Source organism: Monodelphis domestica, chromosome 3 (assembly GCF_027887165.1).
Source record: "Monodelphis domestica isolate mMonDom1 chromosome 3, mMonDom1.pri, whole genome shotgun sequence".
NCBI lineage: Eukaryota > Metazoa > Chordata > Mammalia > Didelphimorphia > Didelphidae > Monodelphis > Monodelphis domestica.
Window position 1 is genome coordinate 366,403,001 of NC_077229.1, and position 22,008 is coordinate 366,425,008.

General features: G+C 35.9%; 1 protein-coding gene across 2 annotated transcripts in view; it reads left to right on the top strand.

Moving 5' to 3' along the window:
- Positions 1-22,008, top strand: part of CDH12 (cadherin 12) — a 1,480,679-nt gene that overhangs the window by 1,374,342 nt on the left and 84,329 nt on the right. For both annotated transcript variants that reach the window (XM_056824264.1, XM_007486837.3), the window contains one exon: positions 14,005-14,192. In XM_056824264.1, the coding sequence (XP_056680242.1) occupies positions 14,005-14,192 (188 nt within the window). The remainder of the gene's footprint in view (positions 1-14,004; positions 14,193-22,008) is intronic.

Sequence of the window (22,008 nt, forward strand, 5' to 3'; positions counted from 1 at the left end):
GAATGATATAAAAATTGGATACATGGGTTTGGAAATCACTGCTATAAAGTGATAATAGAACTGATGAGATCTCTGGGAAGGGGTCTAAAAAGAAAGCAAAACAATTTGTACTTGTAACATGCTTATTCAATAAATAATTTTTGGTTATTTGAAAACGTAATGAAGTAAAAGTAGACACAAGACTTGAATAGTACTTAATGCCTTCTTAGGTACACACAGAATTCCCTGTGCACTGACCTAAAAAAATAGATATAAGCTCCTAAGAGCTAAGAGAGATGCTGTCCTACTTTCAAGTGAGAAGAGCAGCAACAGCTAAAAATATAGAGAAATCTATAACATAACTGATTTGATGTAGAATTTTCAAATCTAGACTCTCTTTTTTCTTTAACTTCTGACTGGGTAAATGCACTATGTTCAAGAAGAGAACATAGAGGTAATTCATTGAACAAGAAACCAAAGTATGTAATCTTGTCTCAAATAGGAAAAACAAGTTCCAAACTTGAAACCCCAGAGGTAAACATAAATTGCTCACGTGAATAATAGTTATAGAATGGGTAGGGATTTAAGAGATATTTCAATTTTTTTCCAGAAAAATAAATTGAGACATGGAGACATTCTTGCTTTGACCTTCATCCTCATTTCATTTTCTCCACTCACCAGGGTTTGACACCTTTGGACCTAATGTGTCAGAGCTCAGATTTTTCACCACTGACAACAGAGTCAGCTCTATAGTACTTGGGGTTTAAGAGCATAGGCTAAAGGATTTGGCTAAAGCCATACTCAAGGCTAGAAGCAGCTGAACGCACTGGGCAGCTTTTAAATTGCATTGCCCATTAGTTACCATCCCTGCCTGGAAACAATCTGAGTCTCTGTTAAGAGTAGAAATCTAGGCCTCAGGCTTCCTGAGGCTTCTGACTCTTTGGAACTGATTCAGGGGAGCTTTGATTTAGTCTCTTGGTTTTCACCTTTTACCTGCACTGATCTCTGAACCTCACACTGAAGTAACACATTACTTGGACTTGCCTGATCCTTCCTTCCCCTGCTTGGCTCCATGGAGAGAGGTGAGACCTGCAGCATTTGATCCATAATTACTGCCCAATCCTCCTTATTCTGCCACTGCCATCACAACTACATGCTCAATTTTTCCTCTTGCTCTTTTTTTTCCCCTAGTCCCTGCTTCCATACACCTCAGACATGAATGGTGTTTTTTGGGCTTTTTTTTTTCATGTGTAAAGGAAAATAATATGAAAAAATTAGGAAAGGATATCCTAGAATAGAGTGATTAAAATATGAATGAAATAAATCCATCTAATCCAATATTAGTTGGCATCTAATATTTGAATTATTTCTATCTAATTGTAAAGACATCCTACCACAGTGGATAGAGATCTAACTTTGAAATCCATAACACCTGGGTTCAAGTTCTGCTTTTGACTTTTAATATCTGTATTTCTAGATAAGTCACTTAAATTCTCAGTGCTCCAGGGAGCTTTCTAAAATTATAAATGTCAGAAACGGTTCCCTTCTTCATTGATAGAAATGTTTCCTCATATAGCAACTCCTTATAAAAATGAAATCATAGGTCCATACCCTGTCCTTTTTAGCTAATTATATTACTTTTAGCCCACCACAATTTTCTCTTCCAGTAGAATATCTGATGCCTCTTTGGTCCCTATATGTGAACTATAAACACATACAAATACACACTCACACACATACACACAGCCTTATGGTACCTCTAAGATAATTTCTAGTCTTTAATGAGTTCATTCACCGACTCTATAATTCCCAGCTTACCCTCAGCAAATGAGGATGATTTCTCATTATGCCGTCTCCTCCCTACCCCAACCCCAACCAGTTTTACTCTATATTTGCTAATCAGTGTAGTTTAGTTGAAAGAGAGGTGGTATTAAAGAACATGGCTTTAGATCTTGTCTCTTCCACTTATTGTTTGTGAGCTCTTGGGCAAAGTATGAACAAATAATTGTTAATCACTTTCTTTAATATAGACAATCAAGTAGAATGAAATAGGAATTGGAAGTTATAGGGTTCAAATTTGGGGTCTGTCACAAACTAACCATGTAACCACTCCACCACTGTGGGCTTCAGTTTTTCTTACTTGTAGAGAAATCATAAATCTGTAATAGACAATATTTAAGATCCCTTCTAATACAAATGCACAAGTGACAATAATATGAGCCCATTAATCTGCCTGAAATGGATACAAACATATCTGAAATATGCCCAACTATTCCATAAATAGCTGTTTATAATTTTACTCATATTAAGGAATATATGACAAGTATACAGGCATTCAAAATAAGAAATCAAAAACTAGAATTACTAGAATAATTACAAGTCCTGAGAGTGCAAGGGTGGGAAAGGTGTAATGAAGCATGTGCCTTCAAAAAAGTGGAAAATTTCCAGATTAAATTCCACCCCCATAGTTGGCAGTGCTCCATTTCCATTCAAAAGAAATTTGCTAAGCGGCCCCATGGATAGAGAAGATTTATTTTCAAAGCTTCATTTTCCATCCCAAAGATTGTCATTCTAGGTTTGTTCAAAATACATTGAATGAAGTTTCTAAGAAAGCTTCCACAAAATGTAAAATGCTGTATTTTTTTTTTAGAGAGAAAGGATGAATCTATTCAGAGCTATCACTCCATCACATTTCATTAGAGACAACTTAAATAACCTTTAAATATGTAATGAGGCTTTTAAAGGAAAATTATAAATAACATAAAATGGATAAGTAATGGAAAAATATTGATGAAGTCAAGAACTTAAACCTCTTGCCAAAACCTGTTTCATGTTTGCTTTTTGGTGATGAGTTATCTAAAGTATAACTGAATAATTAACTATTATATATATATGATGATAATTTAGCATATTAAGACTTCATTGTGTGAATGAAATATGTTCCAAAAATGTATTTGGAAAATGTTTATTTGAAACTTAGAAGGTATTATCTCATAAAAACTATTTGCAAAATCTTACTTAGCCCATAATCAATGTTACTGAAAATATAATTTGGCCAAATTCTGAAGGGGTCAAACAGTTTAGAAAAGAAGAGTAGGAAACCCTTTTTATCTTTCCTTAAGCCAAACTCTAGAACAAGGTCAGATGGGTCTTTGTTATGATAATCCCCTTTTCTCCCCTTCCTACCTCTTATTTCAGTCCTTTTTCCTCTTAGGTTCTTAGTGACCTTTAGGTCCAATTCAAGATCTAAATTAATTTTCCTTCCTCCCTTCCTCCCTTCCTCCTTCCCTCCTTCCCTCCCTCCCTTCCTCCCTTCCTCCCTTCTTCCCTCCCTGCCTCCCTCCCTTCCTCCCTTCCTCCCTTCCTCCCTCCCTGCCTCCCTGCCTTCCTGCCTTCCTGCCTTCCTCCCTCCCATCTTATAATCAGTACTATGTATTGGTTTATGGGTGATATAGCTGCCTATCGATGCCATCTGTATCTAGTGCCTGTAAGGAGTCCACTGAGATCTCTTTTGGACAAGATTTCCTACCTCCTTACTATCTCTAGGCTGAGAGCTCCTGAAGCTGCTCCTGCCATGAAGCTGATGCTATGTGTTCATATTCTGGATAGCTCCCCCCACTTCCCCACCCAAGTCACAAACTTCTCTTTACAACCTTCTGACTTTTCTTATGCCAGAAAAAGTCCTGACCTGTCCTTTTATTGGCTCTTCTGCTCTACATATGCAATATTTTAATAAAGAGGATGCTTATTAATTCAACATATCCTGTAATCAGTAGAATTTAGAGGATGCAATGAGGAAATTTTTTAAAATTAGGCTATGTTTATAAATTTTTGGTAGACTCTATCTAACATTCTTACCCAAGATTGACTTGATTGTAGTTCTCTACAGTCCTCTTTTTGAACTTTGTAACATTCTCTAAAAATCCCATTTTCTCCCTTCCTCAGCATACACATTATGGTTTCCAGCAGTGGTTTGGAAGGGCATGTGAGAGGTGTTTTTTAACTATCAATAGTTTTTTGTTGTTGTTGTTTTGTTATATTGGGAATTGATTGTATGGAAAAGAGTTCCTAACCTGGAGTCCATGATCCTCTAAATCATCTGTTGATAGATCTCCTGGGATCTGTGAAGTTAGATAGGAAATACAGATTACATCTTTTATTTTCCTTAGCCTTTATTTTCTTTATAATCACATGTATTTTATTTCAAACATTTCAGATATTTTGAGAAGGGATCCAGAAACATTATTACCATACTGCTAATGGGACTTGAAGTGATGAAAACCCTTAAAATCAAGAAAAATGCCATTTTTGTTAAAAAATGTTGGCAGTTTTATTCCTGTGTTCCATTATCTCTACCTTGAATCTTATAGCTTATTTCTGCTAAGTGACCCTCCCCCACCCCACTGGTACCCCAGGAAAAAGGTTAACACAGGCTTGTGAGTGGGTTACCCCTCAGGCACAGGACCACATTTGGGTAATGAATACAATGCTTCATAATAACAAAGCAAAACTGGAAAGGGAATTCTTGGCTGGTTACAATAAATGAAGATTTGTTAAGTTTTTAACCAGTATTTTGTAGAATTCATGCCATTACTGTGCAAAGCATTCCGTGGATACCCAATAAATATTCATTGGCATGATTAATTAATAAAGCCCTGTTCAAGCCACAAAAATCTTATTGGAAGTGGAGAGCTTTACTATATGAAGAAAATTATTTTTTTCTAGGATGCCAAATGTTCCCTACTTCCAGGAAAGATTTTTTGACCCAGGTACATGGTAGGAATCATCAAGATTATCTTTCTTTTGTCCTGACTCACTGTAAGGTGAGGTTTGATGTAGGTGTTAAATATGCATGACCGGAATTCTGCTAGAAGCCCAACTTTGTTATGAGAATGCTTGTACCAAGTTGAGTATGTTCTCCTTGCCTTAATTTGTGCTTATTGAAAATATCTATAGCTTCAAGCCTTTTAAAAATCAGGTACAGAATAAGTTATTCAACTACCAATTCTTTTTACTCTTTGACAGTACAACTTGCAAAAAGTGCCCAAAAAAACTTTAAGCGAGATTTGAAGTTTCCAAATCTGTTATTTGGGCCCCTCTTTGTTTCACCCAAGGTAGATTTCCTTTGCCACTCCCAAGGTAAACTTTTTAATGCATATATACATAGATCGCCCATGGGAAATACTATTAACATATTGATTATTAACTCTACAAGGAAGTCAACTTTGATTTTTGGGGAAAAAAAGAAACATTAGGCCTTCAGTTTCCACATTATTCCAATTTAAGGAAAAGGAAAAATTGAATTGCATGGTGATTTTCTTTTGTACTTTAATTTTTTTAAGTCATTATATGTGCCCTAGTATAAGTTTGTGGAATTAAAAATGTTTAAATCATGCTATAGTCTTATTTTCCATCTAGATGGCTTGGCTGGTAAATACATCATAAAAAATGCTAAGGTTAAAATTCCATTCAGTTAAACAGGGATTTCATTGTCTTCTTCTCCCACTAAATTCCAAATACAAAATAATAGCTTTTCCTCAAAAAAAGATCCTGCTCAATAATTTTTCTAAGATACATTTTTTAGCCTATGAAAATAGTAATATCCAGCTTTACCTTCCAAAGATCGATTAATATTTATATTTGAATATTTTAAAGAACATATGATTTCATCTGGGCCCATAATATGCTAACTGATGCACATTTTAAACATCCTGATGCTCAGTGGAAGGTTTCATGAGTTGCCATGGCCAGAAATGTTCATTGCCTGGTTTTGAGTCTTTCTTTTAGAACAGTTAAGTCTCTGAATTTTCCAAGGACTCAGCTCTGAGACAACATGTTTATGAAATTCCTGGAGCCTCATTCAAAGACCTTCCATTCTGACTTGCCCTGGCTCTCATTTCTTCCCTACAGAGAAGAACTGAAGTGGGATTTTGCTGGAGGATTAATTAGCATATCAAGTGTTGAATGTGTAGATGAGTTTCATCTTTGTAACATAGCTTTGCTTGCTGATTTAAAGCAAAGTTAGGCTAAATAGCATTATTATCTTATCTATATAGGATCTGTTTCTTATTATTAATCATATTCATTTGATAACATTTCATAAATAGCTATTGAGTTACATTTTTTTCAAAATTAGTCCATTTAAAATATCAATCTCACTTATAAAGAATATGTCTGTACAAATACCATACTTTTAAGGATATAGCCTGACAATGACAGTTGCCCTAGGATCAATTAGCTATATTCCAAAACAAACAGTAGGCTCAAAAACTTTCACTAATCTTTAGCTTCTACTTGTCCTAATGATTTTGCAGTTTTCTACTCTGTGAAAGCAACAACAAAATAAAACCATTTTCTATAACCACCAATCATCTCCCTTCTCTGTATTTTCTTATACATCTATATGATTTCTTGTCATCTGTTTTATTTTTTAATCTGTATTATACAGGGTACACCATTAAGATGTTTCATAGGCATCAAAGGTAAACCTTTGCAATTGCTGGCAATGTAATTACTTAGTGCATCATAAAAGATCAGTCCAAGGCAGAGCTGGATATTACTTCAGTTTTGAATTAATCTGAATGACCCCGAGTTTTATTGCTTTTGAGTTTCGAGGAACGATAAAACGCCAAGTCATTGGAAATAAATTGCTATAACCTAAACAATCTGACATGAGTAATGTATAGTTTCTCTGACTTGCTCCATGTTCTGTAGATTTTATAACCAGTTTCAATATTTTATTGAGAAATGCTCATCTTAATGAATCTGAGTGCCTTGCACCTTGCTAACAAAATATATCTGTCCTGAAAAGAACAGAAAATCCAGTGCTATGTATATCTGTGTTTTATGTCGGCTGCAACCTAAACTCACCAAAGAAATAAATTGGGAAGCCCTGTTTCAGACATGTTAGCTATAAATGTTTCTTTGGGACCTGGCATTGGGGCGTTTCAGAGTCAAACTTTGGTGGACAGTGTAAGTCACTCAACCCTAAAGGAAGTCGCTGAGTCTTATTAGCCTGTAATGGGATTTGTGGGTATACCTTATGCTTACAACTTTGAAAATTCTTCTTTAATCTGTCACTGAAGTATTTCAAAGAAATGGTTGGAGTTAGTCTGACTTGACATTTCTTTGTGTTGGCCTTATAAATTGTTCTTTAAATACAAATACTGTCAGCTTGTCACCTTGGAAGCAGAGAAATCAGTAGGAAAAGAATCTAAGCAACCTCTTTCAGGTTAAAATAATGGTATAAATGACCATCCCAGATAACTTATTCTATGAGACAGAGGTTTCTATTGTTTGTTTTTTTCTCTTAGTCTTCTAATACTTAAGAAAGTAAGAAAGTGTTACTTTAAAAATGAGATGCATTTATTTATTTTAATATTTTAGCTCCTTACATTCTGTCTTAAAATCAATACTAAATATCAGTGCCAAGGAAGAGCATTAAGGACTTAGCAACTGGGGTCAAGTGACTTCTCCAGGTTAACACGAAGTGTCTGAGGCCAAATTTGAATCCAGGTCCTACTGGACCTGGCTCTCTATCCTCTGAGTCGCCTTGCTGCCCCTAAAAAAATGCATTTATTAAGCATTTGTTATATGTTGAGCACAGTGCTAATTGCTTAGGGGATACAAAACCAGTCTTTCTAAGCTCCCTGAACATACTGCTCCTCCTCACACCCTACTTTCTAGCTAAAATGCCCAATTTGTTCTCAGAATCTCAATTTCCAGCCTCTGCCTTTTGCATAGACAATAAATGATCCATAGCTAGAAAGTACTCCCTCTTCACCTTGGAATACCTAGCTTCCTTTAATGGTTATTTCCCAAGCCATCTTAGATAAGAAGTCTTTTCTAATTTAGAATTGGCTGTAGACTTCTTTCTTTCTTAGTCATCATTCACCTCACTACCACCATGTCCAAGGTTTCCTCTTTTGGAATATTAACCCCAAGAGCAGAGATTGTCCCATTTTTGTATTTGCAATTTCACTTGTGTTTAATCCTTTTTCATTATTTATTCATTTCCTTAGATGGTAGACTCTACTTTCTCCAGCTCAAATTATTTGGAAAATGCTTATCTGTTTACCTACTATACTTTCTCCCAATACTTCTAGAGGGCAGGGATTAATTTCCTCTGACCCCCTCCCTATCATTTTGTCTTTGTATCTCTAGTGCCTAGCACAATGCATGTAAGCTCATGCTTATTGGATTGCAATGGAGCAGTTTTTCAAGAAGTTTATATTTGTAGCAAAACTCATGTAAAGCTACACAAGTAATGAGGATTCTGTCCTTGTATGACTTAAATGGAGGCAGAATAGATACCTGTAGGCTCTTCCACCCTACCCTTCTATAAGGGAGATTTATTCTTTCCAGGAGGGAGCAAGAAATAATTGGGGTGATAGGTCACTCTTCCCTCTTCAGAGAATGGGGCCACCAAATTAGAAGTATGTAGATAAAGCTTCCTCAGAGGGGAGAGAGAAGCTTTAAGGTAGGAAGATAAAGGATAGAAGTTTTAGATACCACGAGGGGGATGACGGAGTCGAATTAGAGATATGAGGTGGCAGGAATGAGTCACAAATGCATGCCTTATTAATTGTCAATGAGCCACAGCCAAGCTCAGATCAATGGACTATTCTGAAGGCTTATACCAGTCTAGAGATCCCATTTAATACCACACAGGTTGGAGAGATGATAGAGAAAGATTAAAGATGGAGCCTGGCCGGGCTCCAGCAAGGACAGGCATCAGTGTGGGCTGGAAGGGAGGAAGAGCAGAAGAGAGTGAGGTGGAGCTTGCTGCAGCTGTATTTAATCTCTTTGATATGCAAATATACACAGTACACAGGGATGATCATCATTGGTTAATGACAAGGTATGGGTGTGGTTTCTCTTAACCAGGTGAGCACAAAGAAACCTGTGTTCCCGCCTAACCTGGGAGAAGCTGGGGTCAAGGGTCAGAGCTTTCCCAGCCACGTGCAATACTGAGCATGCTCAAGACTGAGCATGCTCTCTTCTAAGACAATCTGTACACACCAACTGTTTCCTTTGCCCATAGCTAGGGGTGGACTGCTACAGTAGATATATATATACATATTAGATATATGTATTTACTCCCTTAAATATTAATAGTTTGAGGTATATAATCAGTTTCCATCTAACTTCTGATTGCTTAGGTGTTTTCAAAGCTTGAATCCAAGAGAACCCAAAGAGTTTCGATGCTTGAAAAAGACTTGAAGTTTGACCAATCCCAAAGGAGAATGGCTCTAAGAATTCCACAAGGGGGATTGTAGTTTGATGAATCCTTCCAAAGGAGACTCAAAGGGGATTGGCAAAAGCTTTAGCTCTCTCCTCTTACCAACTAAACTTCTCAGGGCTTTCATCTCCAACAATAAAGAGAGAGTCCCATACTGAAGAGGTCACATGAGTCTGCAGCAGAGTGTAAGACACTAATATAAGTATAATGTATTACATAAAAATTGCTAAAAACAGAAACCTCACAAAGAATTTTTATAACTGATGACTTATTGTGCTTTTCCAGAGCTAGTACTAGAGCTATTTCCAGGTTTAGAAATAATATTTCAAAAGTTCAATTCTAAAAAAAGTAGTTGAATAAATAATGATACACCACATAACTCCTTGAGATATTAGTGGGAACAGATGAAAGTATTACAAAATATTGGTTTCCATGACAAAGAAGAGTCCCAGACAAATGTGTTCTTAGGCCACATCTCTGGAGCCCAGGCCTATTTCATTAGCCCCTGCAACTTTCTCACATATTTTATTCAGAAAATGGTGAGCTCCATGATAGATAACTAGTACAGTCCCAAATTAAACTAGATATCCTGGAAGAACTTTGGAATAATAAATTGTTAGTTCTTACCTAATGATGAAAATCCTAAACAGTGTGCTTTGGTTTTGGGTAAGAGTAAGACACCATACCAATTCTAGAAAGGTCTTAAAGATTCTCAGAATAAATAATATATCCTTCCACATGACTGGTATTTTTAGAAAGATTATGAAGTACAATATTCTTATTTCAATTCTTATAGATTCCTGAATCCTAGAAACTAGAATCATCCCAATTCATTAGAGTACAGTTTTAGGCATCTAACCATCCAGTATGTACCTGACTGGAAATTTCTTTAGTCACAGGATACAAAATGCTCAAGTCATAAAACCTTTATTAAGCCCTTCCTCTGTGTTAGGAAATACACTAGTGGTGAAGCTTTGAAGAAAGGCAAAAACAACTGTCCTCCTTGAGGAACTGATAATCTAATGCAGGAGAAAACATGCAAATAATTATATTCAAACAAGATAAATACTGGATAAAATAGGAATAACCTCAGAGGGAAACCACTAGCATTAAAAGGAATTGACAAAGGCATTTTACTAAAATTGGGGGTTTATATGACACTAAAAGAAACAAGGAGGCTCAAATGGAGGGAGAATCTTGCAAATTTGGGGATCAGGTAGCAAAGAGGCACAGATTTGAGACTATCTAATGAAAGGAGTAGCAAATAGGCTAGTATCAATGAATTGTAACATATATGGAAGGGAATAGGGAATAAGAAAACTAAGAAGGTAGGAAAGGGCCAGGTTATAAAGAGTTTTAAAGGTTGGGAGAGTATTTTATTTTTTTATTCCAAATTTAAAAGGGAACTCTGGAGTTTACTGGTGAGCTTAAATGATGAGGCATGTACTAAGGAAAAAACACTTTGATACCTTAGTGGAGGATAGATTGTAGTACAAAGATGTTTGAAGCAAGGAGACCAACCAGAATGTTACTGCAATAATCTAGGCATAAGCTGATGGTAGCCTATACCAGGATAGAGTGAAAGTGGCAGAGTGAAAGGTGAGAATGAGCACATTAAGAGAGAATTTTCCAGGATTCATCAATTGATTGGATATGTAAGTGTGAGAGAATATTTGAGGGGATGACCTCTGTATTATGAGTGTAGTTGACTAGAAAGGTGATGCTATCCTCAAAAAGTCTTATGGAAATTAAAAAGAGAAGACACTTTGTGGATAAATATAATGAATTCCATATGTGATGGAGACATCCAGTTCAAGATGTCCAATAGATAATTGGAGATGTAAGAATGGAGGTTAGGAGTGAAGGTAAGGATAAAGAGATCTGTAAATCATCTGAACAGAGATGACAATTGAATTCTTTGGAGTTAATGAGAGCACTACATGAAACAGTATTGAGTAAGAAAAGAAGAGGGCTCAAGACAGAGCTTTAGGATTAACAGGCACAATTTGGATGAAAAGTGATCAAAGGAGACTTTGAAGGAATATACAGGTAGGAAGAGAAACAGGAGAGAATACCATCATGAAAACCTGGTGATGAATGTATCCTATGAAGGTAAAATTCACTGTAAAAGGGATCAAACAAGTCAAGAAGGATGAGGACTGAGATAAAGCAATTCTATTTAGCTATTAAGAATTCATTGGAAACATTTCAGAAAGCAGTTTAAGTTGAAGATGAGATAAAAAGCCAGAATACTTAGTGTTAAGAAGAGAATGAGAAGAAAGGAAGTGAAGGATTTGACTGTAGAAGTCTTTCTCAAGGAGTTTAGCAGCTAAAGGGAAGGAGTATATAGGGCAATAGCTAGTGTGAATGGATGGCTTTTTTTTTAATGAAAAGAGAGAAAAATGGGCATTTTTCCCCTAGATAGTGGGGATACAACCAGTAGGCAAGGAAAGATAGAAAATTAACATTAGAAGAAAGATAATAGGTTAATCTGTTAAAGAAGACACAATGGACAAGACTATTTGTAGAGGTATATTCCATGGCAAGGAGACCCTTCCTTTCATGTGAAATAAGGATGTGGGACATAGTAGAGGAAGATATATGACTGATTTAAGATGAGCTCTCAGCAAATGACCAAACTTTTAAAATTGAAATATGAAGCAAGATTCTTAACTGAGAGAGTATAGGGAGAGCAAGAGGAGATTTGAGGAGGGAAGAAACAGTTTGGAAAAACTAAGTTCCTCACTACTACCAAAGAGTAGTATGAGAGTGAAAGATCAGCTGGAAAAAGTGGCCAGGGCTACTGTGTCATCAGGACGGGAAATCGGCTCTTTGAGAACAAGTACCTGGAGTGGGGGGAAAATATTTTAAGATGATAGCAGTTTTGATGCCTATAGGGCTGGCATTCCAAAGAGCACAATGGAAACTTAGATCTTGAATAGAATGTTGTTGGGAGGTATTGATAGAGAGGAGATTGGGAGCCAGACAAAAAGGGATAGGGATCAGGGTTTATGCAATGATAGGGAGGGAGGTAAGGTTAGAATCACTAGAAAGAGGATATATGGTAAGATTGATGTATGCTAATCATAGGAGTTCAGGCTGTTCATTACTAATCCCCAGGGGGCTTGGTAGCTAATTTGGCCTTTGGCCAACTGGAGAGTAAGTTCTAGTAGAGAGTGAGCAGTCAGGTTGGCCCTTGTCAAGATATGGAGACTCCAGGCAGAGCCAGTCAGTTATTTTTAGTTGTGTCTTAACTCTTCATGATCTTATTTGAGGTTTTTTTTCTGGCAAAGATACTGAAGTAGTTTGCTATTAGAAAGATCCAGTTCATTTTACAGATGATGAAACTGAGGCAAATAGGCTCAAGTAACTTGCCCTGGGGTCACACTCCCAATAAGTGGCTTTGAACTCCAAAAGACTTATGGATCTGACTTCAGGGACTGGACTCTATGCAGTATGGCGCCATCTAGTAGTTTTCTCCTGGTACGGACTCACAAGTAAATGAATTGGACTCAGGGTCTAGTTTTCCCACCAGGCAACAGGTAGCTTATTAAGTCTGGTAATTCTTGATCTATAACATGATTCTAGTGGAGTTTCTGAAGGTAAGATTCATGAAAATGTTGTATAGGTGTTCAAGGTGTTCTATTCTCATTAAAAAAAATGTTTACATGAGTTTGTGTTGTTTTGTTTTTTCCCTATCCACCGACCAATAGCAATAAATTGAAATTTTGCAGAGGGTTTGACAGAATATATGAAACTGTTTTGCTTTGCTTCGATCACATTCTTTAATTTAGATTGTGTGGATGGGGGGGGGAGGGCAATTTATCAAGGCAAATTATGTCTTTCCATAGAAAATCACGCAAATAATATTTCTTTTATTGAGTTCTGAAGTCATTATAAAGTTGTATGTTTTGTTAATACCCAAAGATTATGTGGTACTTGGTGATGGTTCTACTGCAATTTTTTTAGCAACCTAACTCTCTAGCTCTGTTGGAGCGCCACCTTGTGTCCACAGTTGACCATTGCAATCCCTGAACATTCAGAAAAGCTATTAAGGAAATTTTTATTCCATTTCGATGGCAGAATGCAAATTTGAACCAACAATTATAAATTTAAACCTTAGTAAAAAGTGTTTCCAATAAATATACTCTTTTTATCTTAAGTGGCTTTCCTCAAACTCCTCTCACTAGAGCACAGTATTTGAAAGAAAGAGGCATCAAAAGACAAAACAAACTTTTTTGATGATGTAGAAGGGAGCAACATTTGCATGTCTTTCTGAGTATAGGCACAGATGCTCTAAAGAACTGACCTCCATATGACACCCCAGCCTTTAGACATTTCCTGCACCTGCTGTCCATATTTTTTAGACAGGGTTCTCCAAGGTACCTTGTTCATACTTCTGCATGCCAGGGCACTTGGTAGATGCCTAATAAATGCTAATTAACTGAGTGATTGGGGCACCTGCATGCAATGAAGCATAGACAATATTTGTTCAAATTGATTTCACTTTTAAATGCTTGGTTGGTATCTAATGCCACCTCTTGGGAATTCAAGAGAAGGAGTTATAGAAATAGACAAGTCCTTAGACTTATGATAATCTTTGCAATGCCAGCAAAATGTCTTTTCCTCTTGATTACCCCTTGTAGATATCTGTCATTTCAGGAATGCTGACATTTTCTCATCTTGATTTATTTCCTACAAGCTTACATTTAGAGTCTGATATTCTTACTATAGAATCTATTACTTTGTTCTTTCTAACTTGAATTACTCTGTACATTTATCAGGTATCTTTCATCTAAAAGTACCAGAGTCTTCTCTAGTTGGCTCAGCCATTGGAAGAATCAGAGCTGTGGACCCAGATTTTGGGAAAAATGCAGAAATCGAATACAACATTGTTCCAGGAGATGGGGGAAATTTATTTGACATTGTGACAGATGAGGATACACAAGAAGGGGTCATCAAATTGAAAAAGGTATCTTGACAAAAATTTTATATAATTAATATTTCAAAATAGAAAGTATGTGGGTATTTTATAACTTCAACATGATAGGTACTGTAAGTCTTTCTTGCATAGCCTATAATACTTAGAAGTGATTAAGTAATAATAACTTGGTAACTTCCAGAGAATAATTCTACTTTTCTGCTGAGATCCTGTAGATACTGTAGAACACAGTAGGAGTAGGCTCATCAACTATATTGCAAATTTGAATGTCATTTCACTTGAAACGAAGCCAAAGGTTTAAGAGAAATGGTTGGACCTCATGTATAGGCTTTACTTGACTGCCTCCATATACAACTTGGACTTCTTTCTAGAGAGTCTAAAATTTGAAGAAAAAAATGTTGCGTTGCATATTGACTGCAAATAGACATGGATTAGTCATCAAAGAGTCCAAGGGAACAACCTTGTCCCTCTGAGTTGCCATTATGTAGAAAGTTAGCAGTTATCGAGTTAGTGGACAGTGAAGATAGTGTCCTGTAAGAGAAGCATTTTAGGTACAATACCTTGATAGTTAATAAAAAAGAAAAAGTAGTTTATAAAAATTGAGAAAGAGTGGTTCAGAAAAAAGGGGTAGAAAGAGGAAAGAGGGCATGTCCTTTGGTATTAAAATCATTTTGAATAATGAGGAAAAAAGTGAGGTTGCATAGGGGTTTCTGTATTAGACTAACATTTTACATTTATTATGGACCTTCAGAAAATGTACCTCAAAAAAACCATCTTTCCATTTTTTAAAAAGCTGTATTGACCATATATGTATGCAAAGGAGGAGCACAGTGAACAATTTTGTCAGTTTAGGGTTTAGAATAGAGAGAGAATATTGGATTATGGATAGAGTAAGTTAAAAAAGCCTTTTTTGACTTTCTTCTTTTCATCTTGACTATTTATGAGATCCCGAGGAAGTCATTTTAAGTTCTCAAACTCTCAGACAATTCCATAGGATTTATCTTTCTAGTCATATATAGTTTAGTGCTGCATTGGTAAAGAACTTTCTGGACAGTTATATACCCCAGTGAGAAAAATTCCTTGGTAATAGTAAGATAGAGCCAAAAATTAAGTTCTATATAGTGCCTTACCTTTTCCTATCCTTTGCCACAATGGGAAATTGCCTATGTTTTCCAAACTCTTCTAGGGACCCATCCCAGTTAGTAGAAGTGCTGAGTTTTCTAGGATGATACTATTGGACATCACCCAGAACTGTCACTTGTTCTCATTCTCATAGTAATAAATGACCAGTTCCTGGATGGGGCTGAAAGGCTCTTATATCCATCTGTTTTTTGAGGATATAGGAAAAAGAATAAAGGCAGTTCCATTGTGCAGATAACATATGTACCTTTCACTAATCCAAATCTATCTAAGTGCCTTTTTATTAATGTTCATTATCTAGAAATCCTATTGTGGACTGCATAAAGTACTTTTCAAAGTGTTAGTGTTATATCAATTTGTCACTTTTATAAGTATATTCCAGTATACAGGAAAATAAAATATAGAGTTTTATATTTAAATCTAACCTAAAGCTAGCAGTGAAAATATGAAATACACATATATATGAGAAATATATAAAAGAAAATATCTACATTTTTAGAAAAGGCATTGTACAGAATGGCTCTGCATTTTCATTTATGCGAATCACTTAGGTAAACAACACATTTTAGATTTGTTTATAACTAATGTAGAGTCAAATGATTTACACATTTTTAGTTTTTCCTTAAATTTTGATACTGTTTTATCTAAGAAGTACTTATAAACTTAATTTGTATATATTTTTAAAATATACCCATACCTTCCATCTTATAATCAAGGCTGGTATTGGTTCCAGGGTAAGAGAGTGTTAAAAGCTAGGCAAGGGGGTTAAGTGACTTGCCCAGGGTCACACAGCTTGACGTGTTTGAATTCAAATTTGAACCCAGGACCTGTAGTCTCTACCTGTAGTTCTCAATCCACTGAGCCATGTAGCTGCCACCACATCTTTTTTTTTCTTTTTCTTTTAACTCTCCTTTTACCCATAAATATTTTGTAATAGGTATTGGTGTATGGAGAATGTTCACTTTTTGTTGAAAAGTAATACACTCTTTCTGACTTGATGGTCTCAACTTAGTTTAAAAATATTTTTATTGATATTTATTTATATTCAATGATATTTTGTTTTTCCAATTACATATATGAATTTTCAACACATTTTCCAAAATTATCATATCCAAATTGTCTCTGTCCTTCTCTGTCCTCCCCCCTCTTGGAGATGGTAAGTAATTTGATAAGGATTATACATGTATTACCATGCAAAACATACTTCCAAAAAACATACTTCCATATTTCTCATTGCAGGAGAATATTCTTATAAAACCAACCCCCCCCAAATAAAACCACAAATAAACTAATATAAAAGATGGTATGCTATGACCTGCATTAGCAGTTTTCCTCTGGAGGTAGCTAGTATTCTTTGTTATAGATACTTCAGAATTGTCCTAGATCATTGTATTATTCAAAGTAGCTGTCTTTCATAGCTGATCATTGTATAGTATTACCGTTACTGTGTACAGTGTTCTCCCAGTTTTGCTTATTTTGCTTTCTATCAGTTCAACTAGGTCTTTTCAGATTTTTCTGAAGTCATACTGCTTATTGTTTCTTATAGAATAAGAATATTCCCACAACAACATATACCACAATTTGTTCAGACATTCCCCAAATGATGCACATCCCTTCAATTTCCAATGCTTTACCACCACAAAGAACTGCTATAAATGTTCCTTCTTTGGGCTCCTCAAGTACTACATTCAGTATAAACAAACAGGATGATTTTTAAAGGAGGAATGCATTAACATAGCCTCTGGGACAAATAAGTAAGTCTTAGAAATAACTGAGTTTTGGTCTTTCCCCAGTTATTTTTATTAAGACACAAATAATATATCCTGTGTTAAACAAAGCATAGATACCCTTAAAAATTATTCCAATGCCTAGTGTCAGGATTATAAGGATATAGCAGGCACAAATTATTTAAAAATTTATATGCAAAAATTCTGTACTAGTTTCCTACATCAGCAGTTGTTGGAGAAAAAGGTTAAGACATGAATTTTACCATATAAAATTTCTGATTTTTCAACTATTATATCTGAATATGACTAGACTTTGCGAAGATATTCTAAAAGACAAAGATAATAATTTGATTAAAATAAATTTCACTCTATTTTCTGTGCCATGACTATATTAGGTTACAATTATTTTGTGGTAGTCTTACAGAAAAATACACTGATGATAAGCTTACAAAAGGGACTATTTTTTTTCCTTTTTTTCTCCCTTTAACTAGCATAATACTTTGCTCTTAGACCCTTCATAAATAAACTTGTATTGAATCATCTTTGATCTACCAAAATCTTCTAAGAAAGGAGCAGTGCAAAATGGTCTGGCTGGGCTGTGTATCTAAATAAGCATCCCACTTAGATTTGTCAATTATTTGATTAATTTATTTGCTATAGACCAAAGAATTTCAGACATAAAAGGAACCTCAAAAGGCACTTAGTCCAGCCTGAACTTGCAATATTCCTGGTTACTTATCATCCTTCTTCCAATACTCACACCCTCAGTTGAATTTGACTTCCTTGAGCTTAGGCAGTGATTTGTTTTTGTCTTTGCAGTTCTAGCATTTGTCACTTGTCTAACATGTAGTTAATGATTGATGAATGTTTGTTGAATTAATGATCTTTTATCTGGACTGTAATAGTCTACTAATTGGTCAGCAGACATGACTTAAGTCTCTTCTTTCTCATCTTGAATATGAATATTAAATTGATTTTCCTAAAACTTTGATCTGAGCAGGTGACCATCAAAAAGGATTTTTAGTAGTTTCCTCTTTAAGCCAATTTAACTATTTTTGTATCTTCTCTGTAAGTACAATTTACCACTCTCATGTAAAAAGACATATGTGTGTGTGTGTGTGTGTGTGTGTATTTGTATTGTTATACTCTTTAGGACCAAACCCAATGACCTGAAAATTTCTTGGGGGACAAGGACTTCCATTTTACTTTTGCTTTTCTGTATCATCCCAGTATGTTACACATAGTAGAAGTTTAATGATTGCTGTTGAATTTCAATTGTTTCAAGTTCTGAGCTCTGGGTAGAAGCAGAATGAATCACATCTCTCTTCAACTTGACTGTCCTTTAAATATTTGAAAATAGTTATCTTGTCTAGATCATCATTAAGGGTAATTTAACCCAAAATATCAGTTTTATTGGACGACCACTGTGGAAAGGAAACTTAAGTTATATTGTTGTGGAGTCATTTGGTTTGAGTTATCATTTCCCCAATTTCTATTCCTATAGTTATTTTTCCTAAAATTGTGGTTTCTATTATCATTTTTATAGTTATTTCTATAATTATTATCTCTGTAGTTGTTATTAAACTGCATATTATTTCTGATTGCCTTGAATAAAGTTCTACACTCTAACATTCTGTGGCCCTTCTCACAGAATTCACAGGTAATGGATCAATAGTTAGATTCTTGGAGATGGGCACATGAAATTCGTTCAGTATCATGCCCTTTTCCCAGTTTAGCAATCTTATCTATTAAATATTTCAATTGTTTCTCTATTTTCTCGATGAGATCATTAGTCTCTTCCTCTTTTTCTTTGTTTCCTTTTGAAAAATATAGAGCAGTTTTTCTTAATTCATTAAGATCCATTCCAGACCACCATGGGCAATGAGTTCTAAAATAATCCCTGATTACTTTGCAAGAGTTAATGACAAAGTTCCTTCTAATTTGTCTTACTCAATTTTCTTTAGAAAAGTCAAAATCTAGGTATAGACCCCCAAACTCAATTATTCTGTCCATGAATCTGGAGGGTGTCTCTTCCTCATTTTGCTTATTTTTTTCATATCCCATCCATTTATCTGTGCTGTCAGCACACTCTCTCAAAGCAGTTAGAATGGCCTCCCTACAATGATATAGTTATAAATAATCCTCAGAGTTGTTATTGACATGAGAAATTATTTTATTTTTCTCACGTTCAGTTAAAGAAGCCTGGAACAAGTTTTCAACATCTTTGTAAGATGGATTATACTGAAAAAATATTTCTGTCATCTTTTTCATTACCATGAAGGGATCTTGTTCATATGTGGGAACATTTCCTGTTAATTCATTTATTTCTTGGGGAGTAAACGGTATATTGTGCCTTACAGTCACTGCATCCCATTTCAGGTACCTCTCTTTGAGGAAAAAGACCCCTAGTTGAATTTGATGCCTGTGAGTCAGTTTGACTAGAAAGAGTTTCTTTAGAAGGATGAGATTTCCTTGGGGCTGGAATTGGGTTTGGGGTGGAAAAAGGAACAGGAGAAATTGGGATTTCAAAAGTTTGGATTTCAGGAGAAGGGTCTTGGGAAGTAAGTTTAGCCAAGATTTGCAGACCACAAGAGAAGCAGTCCAACAGCTGAGCTATAGGAGAGGTGTTTTCCATCTCTATTTTGGGGGAAGGAATTTCCTCATTTAGAGGTTCAGAAGCAGGTTTGTAAGGGTCATACATGTTTTGTGTGGGGTCAGCATTTGCCATTTGACCCTGTGAGAAGTATTTATCCAATTGGTTTTGTATGTTTTCCTGAATTTTAGCTTCAAAATTTTTCAAGGTAGCATTTCTCATCACAATATTTAGGAACATAAAAATTAAATGACCTAAGAACATAAGAATTGTGTGGCATTCTTAAACCTCTAATGTCCATAATATTTCAAATGCCATGAAAATTTCATAGAATGTAGTATTCATTTATATATATATATATATATATATATATATATATATTTAAGTATTTATAAATTTGGTTTTACTCAGTAGGTGTCAATACTGGCTAGAGGTTAAAGTCAGGGAGTGAAAAACAAAAGATTTGGGTGTAGGGTATTTTTAAGAGCCTTTTGATCCAATCAAGTCCTCTAGGTCAAAAGGAGACAGAAAACAAAGCCTTTTGCCTAAGGCTAAGGCCTCCTCTCCTTCTCCTTTAGGGTAAAACCTTTTTCTCTTCGAGCAAAGCCTCCACTTTTCCTAGCTGGCCTTAGCAGGTTTTTTTTTTTTACTTCTCACTTAATTTCAAAACTAGAGACACATGGGGGTTGGAAAAAAAGGGGGGAAAAGTTAAGTAGAGCTCCAGGAGCAGGAATTTCTCCATGTCTTTCTTACCACTTGTTAAGAGTAATCTAGCCAGCTAGTATTGTCAGTGAGGGTTAGATAATTGGGTTGTTTGTTCCCTAAGGGAAGGGAGATTCAGAAACAGCTTCCTTGGCTAAGACTTCAGGGTCCTGCTGCTTAAGGTTAAAAAACAGATGTGTTCAATTCAAATTAAGGAGAAAAAAGAAAAAAAATGTTTTATACTCACCTGATCTCACAGCTGTGTTTTGAACTGCTGATTTAGATGCTTAAAAGACTGACTTGAGGAGGTATTAAAGAGAGAAAGAGGAAAGAAAAGTTTCACAGAAATTTGAGGGTCCTGGTCACAAACTTCATGGATTAGTCAGACTGTTAGGGGTAAAATTAGGGGTTTTTGACTGAATATATTATACTAGTGGTCTCTAGGGATTAATTCAATCCCAATAAAATGCTCAAGTCAGTTTGGGATTTTTATGGTGGTTTAAAATAGAGGAAAGGAATTAAGAAGAAGAAGAGAGAGAAAAAGGGTATACGTTTTCTCTGACCTAGCCTAAGCCAAGGGAAGTTCAGAGAACTCAGCCACAAGGCCTCCTCAGAAGATTAAAACTAGCTTGGCTTCCAGCCATGAGGTCTACTCCAAGATGAGGGGCCTTCTAAGAGGATAGTGCTTTAGGAGGTAAAGGAAAGGAGGAATCAGTCTAACCACTCACTCGGGTCCCTCAAGGAAGATGCCTCACCTAACCATGCTACAGAGATTCTCCAGTCACCTCACCGGCAAGCCACCCCCAAGCCACCAAGCCACCCAGCACACTGCCACAAGCCACACGAGCCAGAGAGAGAGAGAGCCATGTCTCCGCGAGAGAGTCCAGAGAGAAGTGACGTGAAATATATAGACCATAATTTACATCACTTCCTGTGTCTCACATGTACCAATGGTAGCTTAAGTTTGACTTAGGACAGCCCAGGAAGTCTGTCAGTTGTTTCTGATTTGTCACTTGCTAGCACATGTCTGTCATAGACCATCCTCCTCAACACTTAATACTTAAGTAGGGGTGTATACATTCCTGGTTGCTAGGATTTTAAAAACTAATAAGGGTGGAGAACATCTAAAATTCACAATATGAAATTGTTTTAATAAAAAACCAATTATACAAAATCTAACTCCTAGAACATAGGTCACTATCAGCAGATTGCATAGGAATATGTCCTTTCAAAGAGATATGGAGGTTCATACTAGCTATTTTTTCTAGGCACAGAGCAGCAATTCATGCAAATTATATTTTCTAGCCTTTTATCTGTTTATTCCTATGTGAGGACTGTAAAGATTAAAATTTAGGGGAGACTGAGGCATCTGAGGCAGGTAGAAATTAGTTTCTCTCTGCAAGGAGTATTATATTTTTTTAGAGGTTTATTGAAGATTAAGGATTAAAGAAAATACAGGGTAAGAAACACGTGTCCAGGCCATAGAGTGGCATAGACACAACCTCACCTACATTATGAAAAAAACCAGGCCTGCCCCAAAACGGAAGTCCAAGAGTGCAACCCCTTCAAAAGCCTTTGAATCAGTTTAAATACCTTCTCGATCTCGGCCCAGGTGAGATTACAAGGCATTCTGGGGAAGTGGAGCAAAGGGTCATGGGGATTGTAGTCCTGTATTCGAGTCTAT